This window comes from Culex pipiens, chromosome 1 (assembly GCF_016801865.2).
Source record: "Culex pipiens pallens isolate TS chromosome 1, TS_CPP_V2, whole genome shotgun sequence".
Classification (NCBI taxonomy): Eukaryota; Metazoa; Arthropoda; class Insecta; order Diptera; family Culicidae; genus Culex; species Culex pipiens.
This window is the reverse complement of record NC_068937.1, coordinates 8453309-8475577: the sequence shown is the minus strand read 5'-3', so window position 1 is coordinate 8475577 and position 22269 is coordinate 8453309. Positions and strand designations below refer to the sequence as shown.

General features: G+C 39.1%; 1 protein-coding gene and 1 long non-coding RNA gene across 3 annotated transcripts in view; both read right to left on the bottom strand.

The window, feature by feature from the left end:
* LOC120413292 (uncharacterized) overlaps positions 1–2973 on the bottom strand; it is a 124364-nt gene extending 121391 nt beyond the window's left edge. The window contains exon 1 of one of the 2 annotated variants that reach the window (XM_052706251.1): positions 1633–2973. In XM_052706251.1, coding sequence (XP_052562211.1) covers positions 1633–2552 — 920 coding nt within the window. In that variant the 5' untranslated portion in view covers positions 2553–2973. The remainder of the gene's footprint in view (positions 1–1632) is intronic. The other variant, XM_052706252.1, reaches the window with a different exon arrangement.
* A 17912-nt stretch (positions 2974–20885) lies between these two features.
* On the bottom strand, positions 20886–22264 carry LOC128092443 (uncharacterized). Its single transcript, XR_008211775.1, has 2 exons — positions 22129–22264; positions 20886–22071 (listed from the first exon to the last, which is right to left on the bottom strand). It is a non-coding gene; the product is annotated as an uncharacterized LOC128092443 (long non-coding RNA).
* Between the last annotated feature and the right edge of the window lie 5 nt (positions 22265–22269).

Here is a 22269-nt window from a genome sequence, read left to right as displayed (position 1 = left end):
TGCAATATGGGTATCAAACGAAGCGAAATTTGGTTTGCTTTTTCACATTTATGTGAAAGCATACACAATTTGAATGTTTGTATGAAGCATGCAAAATTTCACTTCGTTTGATACCCATATTGCATATTTTGAAATTTTGAGTATTTTAGAAAAAAATACAGTATTTTGTGAAAATTTTAGTACTTTCAAAAAAATCAAATTGAAAAAGCACACGAAATTCAAATTCGTTTGGTATCCATTCGGCAAATTATGAAAATTTTAGTATTTCCGAAAAAAAGCGGTATTTTGTGAACAATTTTAAGTACAAACTATAACTAGATATTAAAAAAATTTCTAAGCGAAAGCATTGAAAATTTAACAAGATATGGTTGAATGAATCGATTTTAGATAGATATTTAAAATGAGTTACTTCCATTATCGGCGATAAGATTGCTTAAAAATATTAAATTTTCGATACCATAAACTCTTTTTTTTTACTGAACGATTTAGTTTCCAAAATTGCGCTGAATGGTCAGTTCGACGCTGTCGTGCTATCTTGTCGCACCCGCCATTCCGACGCTCCGAGAAAAACGCGTTTTAATGTTTGAATAAACAAAAACTAGAGCACGCAATGTAAACAATAACAAACGCGTTTTGTTTGACTGATTATTCTGTGCATTGTCCCAAAGTTTGGTTAAATGGTTGCCGTGGTCCCGAGTTATAATTACAAATGTTTACGGTAACCTAACTTGTACGTGCGTCAAACGCGTTCTGACCCAAAATCCCTTTGGCCAGTTGTCACACTCAGTGACAAGATAACACGACAAGATTGAAACTACTTTTATATGTAAAGTCACAAAAATGCACGGAGTTTTTTCGGGTTTTGTTGAATATCTCAGGATTGAAATCGAATTTTGGGGATCTGTGAAGGTAAAAAGGTGAGGCATTGTTAGCTGCACAAAATGACGTTCTTAACTCAATTTGGTCCAAAATGCACGTGCGTCAAGTTAGCACGACGGCGACGAGTTGCTGATGTTTTTATTCACGGAAAATGTCATTTTGAAAGTCTACCCTCTAATGCTTTTGTGGCTTATTGTACCACATGCTGTCATTAACTTTTGCCATTTTAGTTTTTCATGTTTTTACAGCCACTTTTTAATTTTTTTGCTTATTTTTACATTTTTTTCCTTAGAATTTAGAGAATGTAATTGAATATCACAGCTAAAATTGACCCCAGAAAAAAAAAACTATTAAAAAAACATTAGAAGTCACAAAAAACAAGTCAGACTTCCAACCCTGAATTTTCATAAAATTTAAGTGTTCTTCTTCTCAATGTTTTTTTTAAAAGATCAAAAGTTTGTTTACAAATGGATTTTTGGCTATTTTTCAAATTGGAGCCCTCCCTGGGAGCGTTTGGTACACGGCATGTCCACGCGTCCTTCCTCCCTCGGATGATTCTGTGAAATATTGGTCCGTACATAGAGTATGTGTCAAGCGAATATTTATCAAGTTGTCAAGTTGAGCTTCGAATGCAGATGCGAGAAATGCCGAACGGAATGGAAACAAACGCTCATCGAGCGTTAGCAGCTCCAACTAACGCTCGCCCACCCCAGCCGTGAACGCGCCCGCACCGTATGCAACCCGCACGCTTACCTCTTACTCCGGCACCGTCTGCACATTTGTACTATCATCCGGTCGCTCTCGTACTGCCGCGGCACGAACGGCGTAATGCGCTTGGCCGCGTTAAGCGTTTTCACGGCGTTCATGTTTTTGCAGAAAACGTGCTGCTCCACCATCTCCCGCAGCTCTTGCTCCTCCCGTGCGGCGATCGTTTCCTTAAAGTTTTCATTGCGCCGCTGGCTGAAGTAGCCCCAGTGCTGCTGGGACTGCTCCTGGACGGCGACCACGGCCAGTTTGGTGATGTGGTTCTGGATGAGGGATTTGGCGGTGCCGGTGGCGCCGAATTGCCGCGGCCGGATCCGCGGCGGGAGGATCTCGTAGTTCTTTTGGCGCATCTCTATGGAGAGCATGATGCGGATTCGCTTGACGCGTTTGGAATATTTAAGGTTATCTTTGAGGTGTTTTTTGACGCGCTTGGTTTCGAGCTTGTGCAGCCGCTGGAGGATCTTTTTGTCCTCTTTGCTAGGGCTGGGGCTGGTCCATCGTTTGGGGTTGGGTTTGGACAGGATGTTGGCGTTCGGTTTGGACCGGCGCCACGGGACGAGGTCAAAGTTGGGGCTGGATTCGCCGCTCCATGGGTAAGCGTTCGTTTCCGAGTCGGAGTAGCGCAGAATCCAGTCTCCGTTGAGGACGTCCCGGGATTTGGGGATGATGTCGAGGGTTTTCACGGTGGGGAACCGGATGCCGTCGTTCCGGGCGCTGATCGCATCGTAGTTCCGTTCGAGATCTTTGGCCAACCGGCGGCTGCAGTCGTACAGACTGTGGATCTCGTTGAACCGGAGCGACGACAGCAGGGAATCGTCGGAGGGGATGGCGGACCGTTGGTTCGGGGCTTGCTGCTGGAAGCAATTGTGGAACAGATTCTTTACAAACTGGAAGCTGTCGTGCATCATTGTCCTCGGTGGGCGTCCAAGATCTTCAACATTTTGACCGGCAACAGCAGCGCGAACTCGTGGAAGGCTTCACAGTCCCCGGTCCCAGTCATGGTTCGGCCTTAGCACAACACAAACACAACCGCCCGATCCCTACCCCGGAAAGCACCTGCCCTACAAAAAAGCACTAATTTCACCGCACAATTACCCGACCCAACGACTCATATCGCACCGTCACACAACCCACCAACAAAAAAAAAACAGCCTCGTAAATTACACACAGTCACAAACCCTCGAAAATTTCCGCGATCGCGCGACCGGAAGGCGCGAATCCTTTGACGGCACCAACCGACGAAAAAAAAAAACACGTTGCAACACGCACGTTTTCGCGCGCGCGCACACACCCCGCGCCAACTTGGATCGGCCAGGTTAGAAAGTAAACAAGCTACTAACTGACGGGCGCGAACGAAATTTCTGTGGAGCTCTCGCTGAACGACGCCGACATGCGAAGCGACGCCGAAGAACAACAATGGCCTGCTTCGTCGCGTCGGCGAGAGAAAGAGTAAACAAATGCGCGGGGTTGTGGTTGTGTGCGTGTGCGTGTCGATGTTGGGCTGATGTTCGGCTTGTTTGAAACAAAAGCGCAGTGGTGCGGCGGACAGTCCACCCGACAACAACAACGACGACGATTGACAACAAAAGGGTTTTTTTTTTGTTGGTGCGGTGTAGTGCGAGGGTGGATCGATGTATTGGTGTGCTACAATGTTGCAGGGTCAGAGCATCAGCGTTGATAGAGAGCATTATTTTGAGCGGTTTTGAATAATTATTATTCAAAAAATGATTCATCATGCGAACTAGTCTTCACAATACTAAATATTTGAACATTGAATGTTAAATTTATTTCAAAAAATTTAATTACAACAGTTCAACGCACCAAAATTCAGTAAAGTTTTACTGAATTAGGTCCTAAAATGAAGCTTAAATTTGTGATATTATTGTTCACAACGATAATGCTTATTTTTCTTAGTAAAAAGACCTCGAAAAAGACCCTCTGCACGACCGCAAAGGATTTAAAATGGATTTTTAAATCAATTTTGAAAAATTAACTACGCGGTTCTTCTTGACAGATAAGGTCCTACTTGACAGCTCGTTCCAAGGGGACCATAGTTGATCGATCGAAAAAATGTTGTCTTGTCAATTATTTTTTTTTTGCATTAAAATGGAAAGAAGTGATCAGAAATGGGTTTTTATCGTGTTTTTAACCGCTGAACATAAAAATTTACTTAGGGTTTGAGGACTCTATTTCATCAACTTAAATTTTAGAAAACGATCCAGTAATTTTGATTTTACTGAAGTCTCAATTGGGTACTAAAGCCCTATGTCAATTTTTACGAGCTGTCAAGTAGGAACTTTTCTGTCATGAAGGACCGCGAGGTTAATTTTCCATAATTGATTTAAAAATCCATTTTAAACTCTTTGTGATCGTACAAAGGGTCATTTTACTCAGAAAAATAAGCTTTATCGCTGTAAACAATAATATCAGCAATCTAAGCTTCATTTTAGGACCCAATTAATTGATGTTTATCACTTTGCCAGATGATCAACTGAAATTTCAGTAAAATGGATGTCAAAACAACTGAAATAAGGCTTTCTTGTTAGAAATTTACCAACACATTCAAAGTATGACAGCTGTGGATTTGTTTGCATCAGATTTGACAAAATTTCACCGGATTTTTTTAGTTTTTAGTTTTAAGTTTTTAGATTTTAGATTTTAGATTTTAGTTTTTAGTTTTTAGTTTTTAGTTTTTAGTTTTTAGTTTTTAGTTTTTAGTTTTTAGTTTTTAGTTTTTAGTTTTTAGTTTTTAGTTTTTAGTTTTTAGTTTTTAGTTTTTAGTTTTTAGTTTTTAGTTTTTAGTTTTTAGTTTTTAGTTTTTAGATTTTAGTAAAAAATATTTAGAACAAAAACAAGAAACAAGTTTTTTTTAGTTAATTCAAAGTCTTTGTCTGTTCATTCTGTTTAGTCCATTCAAAGTCACTCAAAGTTAAGAACTCCACCAATTCTTTTCTTCTCTTTCAGTTTGAGACTTTAAACACCCTCCGAAACGCACATTACGCCCAATAAAGCCGTCACATTTGTTCGTTTTTAATTGCCATTTCCTCCTCAAGACCTTTTACACCTGAAAAAAGAAAAGCAAAAAAAAAAAAAATGGGCGCGCTTAAGAGGCGACTCCCCCCGTTTCGTTTTCATTCCATTCGGTAATTAATTTGCGTCTCGCACTTTGCACAAATTACTTCATCAAGGGGTTAAGTCTTAACGCTGGGAGTTGGTTGGAGTTGAGATGAGGGGGGGGGGGGGGGCATTCTTGCTCCGGGTCAAATTAGCCGATTGAGTTCCTTTCTCTGTCACTGACTTAATTTTTGTGCTTAGTTTTACTTTTTTTCTGGGAAAATCAAGTTCACTCCGCTGGACTCAGCGTAGAATAAAATTCATCACTTCGATTACGGACTTCAAGGTTGAGTATGTGGTACATTCAAACTAACGTCGAGGAGCAAAACATGGGGTAAGTACCGATAGTTGTAAGTGAAAAAGTGATATTTTTGATTTTCCGGTAAGTACTACTAGCATTAAGTCTGTCAATCTGTCAACTGTCATCACTTCTGCCAAAGTGCCAAGTCTGGGGCCGAGTTCTTTGAACTCCTCCGCAGCGACGCAGTCCCCGCTCGCAGTCGGTTCCAGTTGGCCAGAAACTGGCGGCCACGGAACCGCGCCGAGCCCTCATCCGCCGCTTCATCGCGGCTAGGTAATTAGCACTGTTATGGATCGTTATGGTGATCCTCGCGCGCTGCATAAAACGTGGCGTCGCGACGCCAAGTCGGTGGCGGCGCTAATGGGCCCCGTTTGCGCAAACGCTGATTTTGTACTTTATCCATATTTCATAATGGCACAACGCGCTGTAACCGAACCCACTAGTCAGGCGGAGTGCAGTAATGTAATTAGTCCCACCGAGTGTGACGCTTTTGTGGCGGCGGTGGTAGCGATGGTAATGGTGCCAGGTCTTGGCTTTTTTTGAAAAACTTATTTGATTTTTGCGTTTTGATAAACATTGAGCAGGTGGTTTCATTTAGAAGTAATTGATATCCCTTGCGTTTCTTTGTTCAATGACTGTGAGTTTTTTGTTTTCAGTTTGAAAAACAAAACACAAACATTCCAAGTCCAAGTCCCAAGTCCCAAGTCCCAAGTCCCAAGTCCCAAGTCTCAAGTCTCAAGTCTCAAGTCTCAAGTCCCAAGTCCCAAGTCCCAAGTCCCAAGTCCCAAGCTGAAGTTTGAGATATGTTTGACCAATTTCGGTTACGCTAATCAGAATTACATTTCTTTCTATTCTTCAACTGCTCCCCTTCCCTAAAATTACACCAATTGATACAAAAACAGGTGGCTCGTTCAACTGTCTAGTCGTCCCGACCATGTTACCCGTATCTGTCATTCAACCTGTTTTTTTTTCAGTCGAAACCCTGGTGAAATGTTCCCGGCCACTCTTTGTCTGCGGGTCCAACCATAACTAATATAACACACAGTCACACATGCTCGGCAAAGAGGTGCCCTCAAGCGTGTCATTTTGCATAACTTTACGCTCGGGACTCGCGTGGATTAGCCAGAGGTACAGAGGCTTTGAGTTTGAATTTTCGAAGGGGGCCGAAATTGGGGTTCTGCTCAGAACGAACGGGACCAAATTACATCACCCGGGTGGAAATTACCACTGAGCCGAAGCAGAGGTCATAAAAAGTGCCTTATCTGTGCTCTCCACTCTGCGGCTTTTACCGATTAGTCGACGCTCGGCACGCCATCTGTTTTGCATACGCACCAACCCGGGTTTCCGAGAGCTTCGGAGGGCTCCGCTCGAAACAATACTAATTGTAGGCCAATTGAATTCAACTCGAGCATGATGTTTCGAACACCTCAGCTGACCACAGACAAGCAAACTTACCTCTAAAGCAAATTGCTTGGCAGCAATAACGGTCATTTCATGTTCAAAAGGTTTGCGTCTTGACTAAGCCGCCACCAGATTGCGCTAGTCTCCCAACGACCCAACGTCCTCCATTTGTCTGTGCACTGCTAATTGACGTTCCCGACGCGCTTCGCGCCCAACCTGCCAGTCTACCTGCAGAGGATATTGACCTTCGATTGACGCGAGCTCCAAGAGCACTTCCTGTGTCGACCTCTGGAACGCGCAAAGTTCCCACCCGCATTCGTGAACGCTGCCGTGGGAAGAAGAACGGTTCTTGGACAAGGGAGGGGAGAAAGCCCTCGCTTTATGATCTGGGCAAATTGGGAGCGAACAAAAGGGTGGTGTGCTAGTCAAGGCGTAATTATTCACCCTGATTTGACGGTTTCGGGATCATTTTTCGCTTTAACGAGGTTCAACGTGGGTTCAACGGTAGCGTAACGGTTGAGGGTGACGTTATGAGCTTATTGTTGAGGTTTGAGATATGTTTTGGGTACACTGAAAAAAGTCCATTCTCGAAATCGTGAATTGTGTTCATGAATTTGAGAACCACGAAGGAATGCACGACACTCATGAAAGCATTCCTTCGTGGTTCTCAAATTCATGAACAAAATTCACGATTTCGAGAATCGATCCCATAAAATGACATATCTCTCTATTTCTGACAGTTAAGTAATGGGAAAAGCCAGCGCTTTCAAAACCATTTGTCAACTTTTTTTTTTGTCAAAAGTACCTTTAACCCTAAATTTCTATCTCCTCACGGTTTCGAGCTACAAATCACTGAAAAACGTGTCTTGATAAAAATCAACAAAAACGGAACGGGGTCGTTCCGCCCCACCGTTACGAGATATCGAAAAATTGACCTCGGATTCGTAAGCAGGGACCAAAATTACCCCTTGGAGCGAAGTTTTGCGGAAATCGAAGAGGGGTCGCGGCAGCTTTTTCAAATTTTGTGTGAGTTGGCGGAGAATAACCCAGGGTCAAATAAAACATTTTTTTACGATTTTTGGGTGTTTTTGAATATGACAAAAAGCAACAAAAAAATCTGTGTAATTTTATCAATAAAAAAATCGTCAATCAATAAAAAAAATCAGCATTCGGAAACAAAAATTAAACTAAAACTTTCCTAAAATTTAAACTTCGGGAGCGTTCTTTTATTACGTAACGCAGATAGAGGGGAGGGGGGGGGTCTGAGGCCCTGTTACGCGCCATACAAAAATTTAAAAAAAATGTATGGACATTTTGTTACAAGTGGGGTGGAGGGGGTCTAGAAATTCGTTTTTTTGCGTTACGTAATGAAAGAACGCTCCCTTTAACACCAAAATTTTACACATTTGCTTTTGTGCGTGGTGCCCGCCGCTCGATGTCACAGATCAGTGCACTGTAACTGAAAATCGCACTTTGCTGAGTTCGTTTTCGCACTTTTTCATACGATTTTTTCAGTTCGACTGCGATTACACAAAAAACTGTTATCTTAGTTGAACTGAAAAAATCGTATGAAAAAGTGCGAAAACGAACTCAGCAAAGTGTTTTTCTGTTACAGTGTGGAGTGTGACCTATTACACCGTAAAAGGATAATCTACACCGCACACACTAAGCATTTCAAGCAAAACAATGTTATAGGGCCGAAGCCACATTTTTAATTAAATACAGTTTTTAAGTGTTGAACACTCTTCAGAATTTGCATAAATTTTCCATAGAAATAATTATTTTCGCATAAAATTGACAAAATTTCACGAAATATTGTACTTCTTTTAAATACACGTTATTTTAGTTAAGCGATTGGGCGTTGCAAAAGAGAGGTGATCGAGAGCAGAAGCTGGAGCTGTGCGGTCTGCGGAATTTCAATCATTTGAACGTTTATTGTATAGTCATGACCTTGAAAAGTAGTGGAAAGATTGTAAAATGTGTGGATTTACTTGTGGAAAGTGAAGATTTCTTTTAGTTTTATAAATTTGACCAGTTTTCGCGATTTTAAATTTCTACGACGCCTGGTTTGACGGGTTTGACAGTTCAAGCAAATCGTCGCGGTGGCTTCGGTCTTGCAGTTGTATTAGTGAGATGTGAGCTAGCTAGCTCTAAGGGTGGTATTCAACCTGTTTTTTTTTTCTACGCCTAAAATAACAAAAATCAAATAGTGCGAAAGAAAATAAAAGTAGTGTGCAAAGGAAGGTTTTTGGAAGCAGCGCTCAAGCAGTTTGAAGTCGGTCGGAAATGGTGGATATTGCGCTGAAGCCGCAGTATCTAATCTGCAGCTGACCAAGAATTGCCAGAGAATCTGTACTCCAGGATGTGATCAAGCTGCTCGCAGCTGGAATTCCAGGCGCTTGCGAACAAAACAGGAAACAACGTCTGGGTGTTTGAAAACTGCCTAGAAATTGGACAACCAGTCGATCCAGAAGCTTGGTGAGATCTATCCGAACTGAAAATTTAAAATTTTGCCTTCTTTTCAACAATAATTAAATACGCGCTGATCCCTGTTTGTCTGATGGGATTGGAAGTTTAAAGATAGATCGAGAACCCGTCTGGTTTGAGTCGTGTGTTTTGTTTGAGCGTGAACAGACGTGTTTTGTATTCATCCGAAATCTTGGCAAAGTCTCGGAAAATAAAGGTGAAAGTCACGACAATGGCGCAGTGCTCCCGCCGCGATTTTAAACAAAAAAAAAAGGGAAAAGTTTCATGAGTGCATTTTATTTCGAGTGATTTTGTGTTTCTGTTGCTGTGATTCTTGGCTACTGTGATGGCGTCGGCGTCCTGGCTGCTGTGTAGTGACAGGCAAGATGGCGTCAGCGTCCCTTGTCGGTGGTAAAACAATAAGTTCTTTTGCCGTTACCGGCTGCTAGAGATCCTGAATTGGTTTGTAAATGTTTTTATCGGCAGCTAATCATGTTAAAGGAAGAAAAAAACAAGACGCCATCATTTTCAGTTTCATTTTCCCTGTTAAGGTAAGACAGTAGAATGTTTGGTCGATGTAGGACCGACTCGTGTGACGATCTCCATATAATGAATGCTATACTGTCGGACCGATTTTGGGCTGATGTCAGACGTAATTTTATTGTTTTTGTAGAAAATTTATTCGTTGAATTTTGTTGTTTAACAACAGAGTAATCAATAATAAGAGGTGTGTCATTTTTTAAGAGAAATTCGTTCTATTCAGAGATGTTTTTATGTCATGGTACATATCAACTGAGTCCTAGCTTAGCAAGTTTGAGTTGTTTTTGAATAACAAAAAAATGTATAAGGTTGAAAGAAATTGCACAGACTTGTTTATGATAATATCTATACTTGATTGTATACTCTTAATATAAAATTGTCTTTGGAAAATTTAGAGTAGTTTTGTAGACCTTTTGCTTAATACGTTTTGAAAGGCGCTTAACATTCGAGTTGAGTCAATATCAAGAGTAATGTTCAAATGAAACAAAAAAAACTTGTTGATTTATTTAAATGAGAGGATGAAGCGTGATTGTTTAAGTGTTGAAGCCTTGAAAGGGTAAAGGGTAAAGCGTGATTGTTGGAAGTTTTAGGCTTGAGTCCCCTGAGAAGGGAGAGCGTGATTTTTTGAACTTTGAGCTTGAGTCCCTTGAGAGGGTATAGCGTAGTTTTTGCAGTTTTGATCTTAAGTCCCCTGAGAGGATTAGCGCGATTTTTTGGAATTTTGGGCTTGAGTCCCCTGAGAGGGGAAAGCGTGATTGTTGGAACTTTGAGCTTGAGTCCCTTGGGAGGGTAGAGCGTAGGGGGTCGGCAGCACTGCCATTTCAGTCGGTTGCAAGCGCGTCGCGGTCCGCGGAAATTTTGTTGATTTTTGGTGTTTTTTAAAGTGCTATCGTATTATTATTTGTTTTTGTTAAAGTTCAGACCGTATACGTGATGTACATAGTGGAATATTAGAGAAATACTCAGTGCTTAGACGGAATTTCGTGTGCCTAAATCCCAGTGCATTCGTCGGGAAACGAACTACGTCATCCAGCATTTTCTTTGCTTCTTTGTTTGGGATAAGATTCCGCTACTAACCACCAGAGAGCGCGCGCGTTTTTCGACAACGATGGTGCCAAACCAATTTCTTCAAAATCTGTACAAAGGAAAAAAAATCTGTAGCTATCTTTGCAGCTGCTCCTGTGGATTTCAAAAATCAAGCATGACTCCGGTGAGTTTGTTCCGTGTTAACGCCTGGTGCGCGCGCTCGCGCCTTTGTGTGTGTGTGTGTGTGTGCGTGTATGTGTGTACCTTTTTCTAACACCGGTAGATTCCTTCAACATGAATCATAATTCACGTGAATCGCGCATTTACAACATTATTTATTTCCTGTTAGATTATTTACATAGTTTTTCTTTAAAATAATTAATTTCTAGTTCTGTGGAAGGAGCGAAGATGCGTGGCCGTTTTTTTGTGTTTTCTTTTGTTTTATTTAAAATCGCGTCTTGTATGCATTCTATATTCGATAAATTCGCTACATATTTCTTTAAAATGAGAGAGAATGAAATCGCATATTAACAACGGACGCGTTTAATTCAAGTGGTTTACATAGTTATATGCTCTTTTGGTCAGTTCAAGCTTTCCACAGCCGGCTGTCTAGGCTTGAACTGTTTGATTAAAATTTAAAACTAAACGGGAATTGTCTCGACAGCAACATCAGATGTTTGCCTTGAGAATAATAATTAAAACCCAAAGTAATTAAACGGGAACTGTCTCTACAGCAGCATCCGATTGCTTGCCTTGAGAATAAAACTATAACCCTTAAACACACTATGCCAATGGTCGCAACGCTTGCTTAGAGCGTATCCTAGACCTTTTACCTTCCCAAAAACCGTCCAACTCCAAGCGAAACTTACTTGAGGATACCGTGGAGATTTTCCCTTAATACTCTGAAAAAAGTGGAGCATCAACACTTCCCGTCTTCCAAATCCCTTTCCTTGTCCCTGGTGCGCGGTGGAGATGGGAGCGGCCGGCAATGGACGGCTGTCATGGTGTTGAGAATCTGGTTCAGGTGGAGTTGGTTCTTTTCCCAGTTATCAATTCCTAGGCAACTTGGGCTTAGACAATCATCACTTAACATGGCGAAATCCAGTCTGCAATCCGCTAAAATCACCGTCTCCTAGCGAAGCGAAGCGAAGATCGAGAACCCGTCTGGTTTTTGCTCTATGTTTAGGCGGGGCCGGACAATGCCCAACGACCTCGGAATTGGACTGCAAGGAGCTCTGTCATTCTGAAATGGGTCGTTGGAAGCAGCGCGAGGGCTATCACCGCCTAATACCCGGGACTGAGATAAGTTGTATCAGCAGTTGATACAAACTATACTTTCCCATAATTTCGCTACCGGCTAGCGGGTATTGGATTGGACCACACACACACACACACACACACACACACACACACACACACACACACACACACACACACACACACACACACACACACACACACACACACACACACACACACACACACACACACACACACACACACACACACACACACACACACACACACACACACACACACACACACACACACACACACACACACACGTTATTTTGGTTAGGCGATTAGGATTGATTTACTTTTGAAAACTAAGAAAATTTTCAAGGATTTCACACAAATTCCACAAGTGAATTTTTCTTTTTGGAAAATATTTTTTTTTAAATTGTTTGAGTGTTGAATACAAATTTTCATCGATTTTTCTTATAACTGCTTCAAATTTTAAATTTTTCAAAAAGTGCTATCTTTTAAATAACACATAACAAAACATTAACATCGGGCTCAACATTTTTCTGGGGGTTTCTTGCCCAAAATAATTAGACCCGTATTTTTTTGTTTGACCATTAGGGTGACCTACGCCGTGTTAGCTAGATTTTTGAAACTTCTTACTATTTTTCCCAAATAGCCGAACTAATCACCTTTATTTTGCATCTAAGACAGCTAAAATCGGTTTAAATGGCGCGGAGATATGATTTTTTTTGAAAAAAAGTGTTTTTTTTTGCGAAAATCGACGAAAATGGCCATTTTTCGGACCACCCTAACACGGCGTAGGTCACCCTAATGGCCAAACAAAAAAAAAATACGGGTCTAATTATTTTGGCAAAGGAACTCCCAGGAACATTTTGTGTCCGATCGGAGAACTTTTTTTTTCGAATCATGCTGTTTTCGTTGGGAATTGCTGAAAATTTTAATTTGAGGTTAAAAATGATAAACAATTTTATACCCAAAAATGCTAACGTAAAGTTAAATTTCGTAAAAATTTTCAAAATTTCCACAGAATTCAGAATTTTTTAAAAATATAAAAATTATAATATAAATAAGACTGTCCAAATGAAGGTTAACTTTGCATGGATTTTGAATATTATTATGAGTTTTGGAGTTTCAAGATTTCAAGTTTTTTATAATTTTAAAGTTTTGAATGTTGTTTTTATGTTCTGAAATTGCTAATGTTTGTATCCAAATTTCAGTATTTCCTAAGAATACAGTCTAGACTAGATTATTCGAAGGCCTCGGAAAAAATCACTTCGGATCGGATAATCGAACCACGAAATTTGTTTTCCGTTGACTTATTTTTTGGTTGTCTAGCTTAAATATGACCCCAAAACTACTCTAAAGTGGTTCAGAATGCATAAATCCAAGATGGCGGCCAAAATGGCGGTGATCAAATTTTGAGAGAATGCATTTGGTATTCTAACAGGTAATCAACCAAATTTTACTGAAATGGGGTCGCAGAACTCGAATTTAATGTTAAAAGTTGGAAAAAATACGACTTTTTTTCATGTAATGACGCGATTCTCCAAAGTCTCATGCAAACCTTGGGATAAATATATTTTGGATAAACAAGTCTTCGGAAAATGTTTTTTTACTTCAATTTCCAAATTTCCCTCGTCTTCTCGACACCTAACTCATATCAGCACATTTACATATACCGCCAAATTTCCGTGAGCGGTTTTCAAACCGCCCCAAAGTGTCCACACCATATTGAGTTGCTTCGGCTTGACGAAACGACACACCGACTCGCCGCGGGTAATTAGCCACGCACGGAACTTTGGCTCCCCAACCAACCAGGGAATTGTGTAACAAAACAGCAAACAGTACACAGTTGACCGGTTGGGACTTTGTTGTGGTCTAGTTTCTGCTTTCTTTTCGGGGTGATGAATTTGGATCAGTGGGACCCGGACCCTGGGGACAGGTTTTTTTTTTTGAGGGCCTCTTGTAAGTCATTTATCAGTGCTGCCAGCTTCTGAATTCCAAACGTTGTGAGGTTGAACAGCATGATTGAGTTACGTAACCATTTATTGTATGGTTTTACCAAACGATATCAAAAACTTGAAAAAAGTACAGGGTTGTTACGGACGGCGCGGATCGCGCGGATAGCGCGGATTTGGCGCGGATTTGTTGACTAATTTTGCTCAGGCGCGGATTTTGCGCGGATGGCAATTTTGATAAATAAATAGATAGAATTACTTTCAAGTTATTAAGAAAAATATTATCAAGAATTGCGAGAATATGTTTTTTTTCCATTGAGTGCAATTTCAATTTCTTATTAATAGATTTTTTTTCTGAAAATGTTTGTTTGTATTTTCGAAAAATAAGATGTAAGATTATGTAGAGATTATTTTTTAAATTTATGGTTGAGAAATTCCTAAAAAAAATTTCTACTACACTTAACTAATGTCTTAATATATCCGGCTCTGAATATGTAATTTCTTTTGAATTTGAGTAATGTTAAAAACCTTATTTATTTTTAATTTTATAGTGGATATATTCAATTTGCCTTTGAATTTTAGATGGGATTTACCCGTAGATATATTTTTCTAAATTTAAACATTCTTGGCAAAAAATAAAAAGGTCAGAACATTCAAAAATCTGAAATTCAAAACCTCAAAAAAAAAATCCAAAATTCTAAATTTAAAGAAAAATTCAAAATAAAAAAAATCAAAATTAAAAAAATCAAAATTTGAAAAGTAAAAAAATTAAATTTAAAACAATTTTGCAAACAAACAAAAAACGGAAATCTAAAAAATCTCAAATAAAATTTAAATTTTTAAATTCTTAAATTCTTAAATTCTTAAATTCTTAAATTCTTAAATTCTTAAATTCTTAAATTCTTAAATTCTTAAATTCTTAAATTCTTAAATTCTTAAATTCTTAAATTCTTAAATTCTTAAATTCTTAAATTCTTAAATTCTTAAATTCTTAAATTCTCAAATTCTTAAATTCTTAAATTCTTAAATTCTTAAATTCTTAAATTCTTAAATTCTTAAATTCTTAAATTCTTAAATTCTTAAATTCTTAAATTCTTAAATTCTTAAATTCTTAAATTTTTAAATTCTTAAATTCTTAAATTCTTAGAAGAAAATATTTAAAATATTGGAAATGCAATTTGTTGCGGAATGAAATTTTAGTGAGGAATTTAGAATACAATCTGTATTAAAATTGATAGATTTTGAATTTTTGAGAATTTCGAAATCTAAAATTTAATCATATTAAAATTTTAGATTTTGGTTTTTATGAGCTTATATTTTTGAAGTTAAATTTCATTTATTTGATTTTTAAATTTTGTTTATATTGGTTTATAATTTTCTATTTTGTTTATATTGGTCAAAATTATTGTAGTATCCCTCTGATTTGCAAAAAGAATTTTTTTGGTGACACTTTTCTTGACGTCTCTTGAGGTATTTTTTAAAAGGATTTTTTGCTTTCATTCCTTCAAACATAAAACTCGTTTCATTTTTTTATCAAATACTTTCTGTATTAGTTTTTTTCTTTGGAAATAACATTTCTTGAATGTGGTCGCGATTTTTTTTATATGGCGCGGATTGAGGTTTCGGTCGGCGCGGATTTGGCGCGGATTTTATTTCAACTTTCCCGTAACAACCCTGAAAGTATTAAAAATAGTCTAATTCGGATACATTGCTTTACAACTTCACATACAATTTGAACTCTTCAGTGAGAATCCTATATAATTTGTAGGCAAAATTCGCTTATTACCTCTTATATACTATTGACAGATTGACAGGTGACAGATTGACAGCCTTAATTCTAGTAGTACTTACCGCATTCCATCAAAACAAAAAATCACATTGATTTACCCCTACAACTTCAGTGAAGTTTCAATTCTGAAGTCCGCACTTGAAGTGCAATTCTGTTCTGAGCCAATTAGCTAGATTTAAACATTCGTAATCAACGGCGCTTTCTGTTCCAAAAGCCAAATTCCACCACCGGCATTAAATTAGCCGCATTCAAAGTTTTGCCAAGGTCGATCCATCCGTTGATTTGGGCACCACCCTCCCCACTACCTTTCATAGCCCCAAGCCATTATTAACCATTATTGTCATGGTAATTGAGCGGAGCTCTAAAACAAAACAATCGACGACTAGAAAAGCCGCAAAAAAAAAAAACGGAATTCAACACTCTGCGACAAATCCAAATTGGCCACGGCTTTTCCCAAAGTGAAGGTCGTACCCCGAATTCTGGCCGTCCGAACTCGCTTGCTGCTCCGAATCGGTGTCAAGTTCTGAAATCGATTTCGGTCCATCGACCTCGGCCGGAACTGGCAATCTTCGGTGCGCCGTGACAGCTGGGTGGTCGTCCCATCAGCCATGCGGACCAAATTACAGTAGTGGGGCCGTTCGAAAATGATGACAATCGCAATTGAAAGTGATGTCAGTGTGGCGTGCCATTGCCGCGGGGTATGTCGAACGGGTAATTTGCGCCGGAACTTGGAGGTTTTGGTGCGTTTGGGAATGTTTGCCAGCACGTTAGGTTAATTGCCTGACTAAGGTTAGAACAATCTCTCTTCTGAAAGGTAGTCCAAATCTCAATTAAAAAAAAATATCCGACCAAAAGATATGCCTTAAACATAACCTTCACTTGCCAGGAAGTTGCGCCACGTGAACCGATGTCATAATGATATTCTGCACGGTCGGTTTGTTGCGCAACGTTGAACTCTTGAACTTGAGCAACCGCAATGTCACCGATGATCCAAAGTTGCACAATCATATGGCACAAGGTCGTTATTAGCGTAGGTTGTAATTTAAAAAAAAAAACACACACACACAGTCCAGACTCGATTATCCAAAGGCCTTAGAAAAATGTATCTTCGGATATTCGAGTTATGAAAAAGCCCTAAACTACTTCAAAGTGATGGCAGCCAAAATGGCGATGGTGAAGTATTGAGTTAACGCATTCGGTAATTTAATAGGCAAAAACAAAATATACATTAGGCGTCATCCATAAAGTATGTCACGCAAAAATCAGCCAAAATTAACCCCCCCTCCCCCTTATGTCACACTTTGTCACACAAGGTTGAACCCCCCCTCAAAAAGTACATCACATTTTGCCAGACCCCCCCCCCTTTCCCCTTGTTTTCGATGGGATTTTTTTATAGTTTTTATATCTTTAAACTCTCATAATTTTGGTATTTTTGCCAATTTCAATATGAAAAAATAATAATAAATTGTCTAATTATTCTTTTTTAGAATAAACATTACGATACAAAAAATAATTATGCATCTTTTAAAAATTAGAAGACCTGGTATAACATTCAAGTATTAAAAAATCTTGAAAACTGTTTTTCACAGCTTTGTATCTAATAAGTTTAAACCATTTATAGCAGTTTTCTTATCAACACCCTGCTTTCAAAGCATTTATTGTTATCAGTCAAGATTTTGAAAAATATTAAAGTTCCAGCTGAAAAAATGTGACTTTATAATAAATTATAATGTGATAAAGTCATCAGGGGTGCCATTGGGTCTGGGGGTGAGTTTGGGGTATACAAAAATGCAGAAATTTGTATGACCCAATCTCACCCTCCAGACTCAATGTCACACCTGATGACGGGTACTTCTAAATAATAGTAAGCAAACAATTTTAGAAACGAGGATTTAATTTAATTGTGTACATTTCGAATTAATATTATGCAATCATAAAAAAACAACCTAGCGTGACGTCACAGTCTCGCAAACCCCCCCTTCCCCCTTCGTCACATCTTGTCACACGTACGGTAACACCCCCTCCCCCCCTAAGAGCGTACGTACTTTATGGATGACGCCTTAGTTTTGTTCATGATTCGATTATACACAGTCCCATAAAAACCTTCCACAGTCCCATAAAAACCTTCGGATACACGAGTCTGGACGGACTTTTTTAACATTTGTTCGTCAAACGATATGTAAAAAATGTAAAAAAAAACAAAAGTGTTTAGACCCCTTTTTTTCAAAATGAGTTAAACTTTAACATTCACAAGTAAATTTCAATAATTGGTTTCGAACCAAAAAAAAAAAAGGAAAACTGTACGATATCTGCCCATTAAACTCTAGTCTAGATCGGTAAGCGTTCGTTGTTCGTGTTGGGCTGAATCGCCTGATGTGTATGCAACCGAGGTGCATGCTGCGCGGAACAACATTTAACCTCGGTAAGTCTTTGTGGCTAAGTGGTGCTAACGGTGCTAACGCTTAGCTAACACACACACACACACACACACACACACACACACACACACACACACACACACAAACACACCAAAAAGAAAGCGTTGATTACACCGTAACTGAAAAGCTTAGACAATTTTTCGTGATTTGTATGTTGCCAAAATCGGAAAACTTTTTTTTCAATGAAAAAACTACTAATATTTGTATGAGAACCGTCCTGAACTCTTTATAATGATTGGAGTTTCCAACTATCATTTGAAAAGAGTTCTTCAACGCTGAAAAAACTAAAGATTTGTTTATTCTAGTTTTAAATCAAGCGAGTAGAAAGCATCACTTTTTGATGATTGGCAGGAGAGGGGAATATGAAGAATGCAATATAATTTTAAATTGTAGTTTTAGTTACTGCTTTCACACATTCGTGGATATAGAGTTATCTACGTGCGCATGTATTGCGTGTACGTACACGAAAAAGATTGAGGTTAAATTTTGTACCCGCCAGCAAAAACAAATGACGTGCTAGTGTGCGTGAGATCGGGCTTAGATAACTCTATAAACAAACAGCCAATTCCACTCTTAGTCAACGTGAACTGTCACTAGAGCAAGTTGGATAGACAGTTTGTTTACATCCAAGGTTTCGCCCTTGAGCAATTCCAGCTCAAATAAGGAATTTTTCTGGTACTTTTGTACCCGACCCTCTCCGATTTCAATGAAACTTTGTAGACATGTTATCCTAGGCCTATATAAGCCATTTTTGTGTATATGGAGCCAATAGTACTCGAAAATAACATTTGAGAAGGGCGAAAGTAATTTAAATATTTTTGCATTGTGTAATTTTAAAATTACTGTATCTCGAAGCCGTTGCGTATGTATGTATGTATGTATGATCCCCATACCCGCAGGCAACTTGGTCCTGGAACACATGTGAGCGCTAGGTGAACAATTCGATCATCTTTTACTCCGTAATCTGTACACCCACGTGCATAAGTTTTTTTGCACGAATTTTTATGCTACAAATACCGGCGCATAAAATAAAATGGTTTCCCTCTTCCCACCCCAAGCGCCGGAAATTTGTAGCGGGTGTAGGGACACTTTGCATAGACGCCCTTGCTCCCATCACGTCACTGAGGGTATGGAGCGACGAGAAATTAATAAGCATGCCCCCTCAGTCGAACCTTCATTAGAGAAGCAGGCAATCCACAACTCACAGCGAACGACCAAGGGAACACCCTACCACGTATATAATAAAATTGGCGTAGGTTGACTTAAGTGAAATGTGAGAATGTTGGAGTAGATGAAGGAATATGTTGTTATTCAAATAGGAAAGGTCTCACCAAATTAGTAATCCATGGTTTAGGACTTGATCAAACTTGATGGAACTTGAGATCAGGTAGCCGAAATCTTGCACCACACGAACCCTGCGACCGGCTTGACCTTAGAAGTTTCCGGACGATGGCCATCACTAAGCACACTCAATCAAAATATTGAAGCAAATTCTCGTCCACATCCAGCAGTACTTGAATTACGTTGGTTTAGTAAGGACATTTCTGGTATACGGGGCAGGAACAACAGGAACGTTTCATTGATGGCCACTTCGTAATTGCCTCAGCTCCCATAGTTGACACTTGCCGAAAAGGGCAGCAAAGTCTCCAAAATTGTACAAATTTCACTCTTTTTTTCACTGTATCTCGAAGCCGTTGCGTCGTATCAAAAAGTGGTCAAAGACAAACTTGTTGGAAATTGGACGAGCTTTCTGAAAAAAAATACACTGAAACAAAAATACTCGCAACATCTATGAGATTTTTTGATTTTTAAGTCTAAAACATAAATTTAAAGGTGATGTCACGATTTTTTTTCGTTCAAAATTTTTGAGGAAATAGTCTAAAATGTTAACAAAAGACTGACGAAAAATGCAGGATGGTATGTCTCTCCTAAAAAAATACAAAAATCATTTACTAAAAATGTTTTTTTGAAAAGTGGTCTAAACGTCAAAATTTTTAAAAACCAGTAGTGGGAATCGATTCTCCAGACAATTTTACATAAAAGTCACCATATTGACCATTGTCCTATGTCCAATCCTTGGGAAGATACAGCGGGTTTAAAAATAAAAATGTTGAAAAAATGGTTTTTTTTTGTGGTATTTGGCAATTTTTATATGACAGACTTGGTCTCGTAAATATTTTTACCGGAAAGCTCTTGCAATTTCCCATAAGTTTGTCTTTGACAGCTTTTTGGTTTATATCGTTTTTATATTTACGTAAGCAAATTTACTGTCCTGGTTTCTACCACACCGAAAAAAATATTCTATTTTCAGTTATTAGCAATGTAATTAAGCTTATATATGAGTTATAAAGATCCCATTATGAAAGGGGGGAAGTTTCGAAATAAATAACGCCGACGCGTTGTGTTAGACTGTCCAAAACGTTCTGATTTTATTGCGATCGAAAAGTCCCCCAGAGCCTCACACACGAGGTACTGAGGTTTTGCTTGCAAAGCATTAATCGAGCGACTTGCTTCAATCGCGGCGAGGTAAACGAAGTTTAGCTTTGTTAGCAGTTTGGGTTACTGTTGCCGGCTGTGCTGACGATGTTGGTGGCGTCGATCAATTATGCGGAAAGCAATTTCCGTAACTGCTCCCTCACCAAGAAAGGATCGTCCCGATCCGTATCGACTGCACATAAATTTTCCATCGGAAAGAACTACCAAACAGGTCACTCAGCGAGTTTGAAATATCTTAAGCTTCTTTGGTGATGTTTGAAACATTATAGTTGTTGCTGTTTTGTAATTAAGTGTTACAAATATTTGTAATCAAAGATTACGTAATCCTTAATTACATCTTCATTTATTACACTTTTGTAACTCTGAATTACAAATTGAGATTTGTAATTAGCTATTACAAACAAACTATTATTTCATTGTAATGTTTCCTCACAACAATTTCAAACACACTCGATTAACTGAATTTTTTTTGCTGCATAATTTTGAAATGGTTTTCTTTGTTTTTTTTTATCACTCACACACCTTCTAAAAAAATAAATTTTGAATCGTGTTTTTTCCTTTTGTCAAATTAGTTAATCTGATCATGCTGAATTATTTAAATGATTTCCGAATTGCTGATTTTGTTTTTACTCACACACACACTCACTTAACTTATCAAATTTGGAAAAATATTTTTGAATTTTGAATTTAGATTTTTTTCACTTTAAATTTTGTTGCTTGTTGAAAATCCGGGTAACGCTGTTCCTTTGTCTCCCTCGTCGAAGGTGTTGAAATCCATGTCGTGCTGCGCTCCTGAACTCGGTTCTGAGTTTTTCGCGATGTGCACACGATGGTATCACGCCTCTTGCCGAAGTATCCAGCGGATAACGTTGGTTCATCTTCTTCGGTCGGTGGCTGCTTCACCAGGTAATTTCCTTGGCGGCTTCACTCCTGATCTCCAGAGCCGTTGGTGACGAATTTCTGCTGAATGAACAACTGCCGTGTTTTTCGCATTAACTTGCACTTTTGGTCTCACTACCGAGATTTTCGCGAACGACCACTTCAATCACTGGGCACAGCCACCTTCCGGCGAAGACTCGACTGCGCCAGTTATAAAGATCCCATTATGAAAGGGGGGAAGTTTCGAAATAAATAACGCCGACGCGTTGTGTTAGACTGTCCAAAACGTTCTGATTTTATTGCGATCGAAAAGTCCCCCAGAGCCTCACACACGAGGTACTGAGGTTTTGCTTGCAAAGCATTAATCGAGCGACTTGCTTCAATCGCGGCGAGGTAAACGAAGTTTAGCTTTGTTAGCAGTTTGGGTTACTGTTGCCGGCTGTGCTGACGATGTTGGTGGCGTCGATCAATTATGCGGAAAGCAATTTCCGTAACTTATGTAAGCCCTTACATCCAATTGAAATGCTGTCAAGGGAAAACTTATGGGAAATTGGACGTGCATATTCCGATAGTGTCGCCAAGTGACCACCGGTAACCGGTTCCGGAGTGACCAAGTTGGGTCAGGGGACATCGGCATGATCTCAGATGGTCATAACTTTCAATTTCATGAAGTTTGATACGTCGGATGATAGGGTTCATTGCATATTCCGATAGTGACCGATAAAAAATACCATTGAAAATGTGTAATTTTACCTAAAAAAATGATAAATTTTAACTTCTGGTGCGATGTTTAAATTGTGGTAAAATTACATGATAAAAGAGGTAATATTCAACCTTACTAAATTACACCTTCCAAATATACTCAATTTTTTACTGTGTTAGTTGTATTTTCTTATCTTATGGCAGCTGGCGCTTAAACTGTGACTCAGCTTCGTTGGAATCAAATGCTTA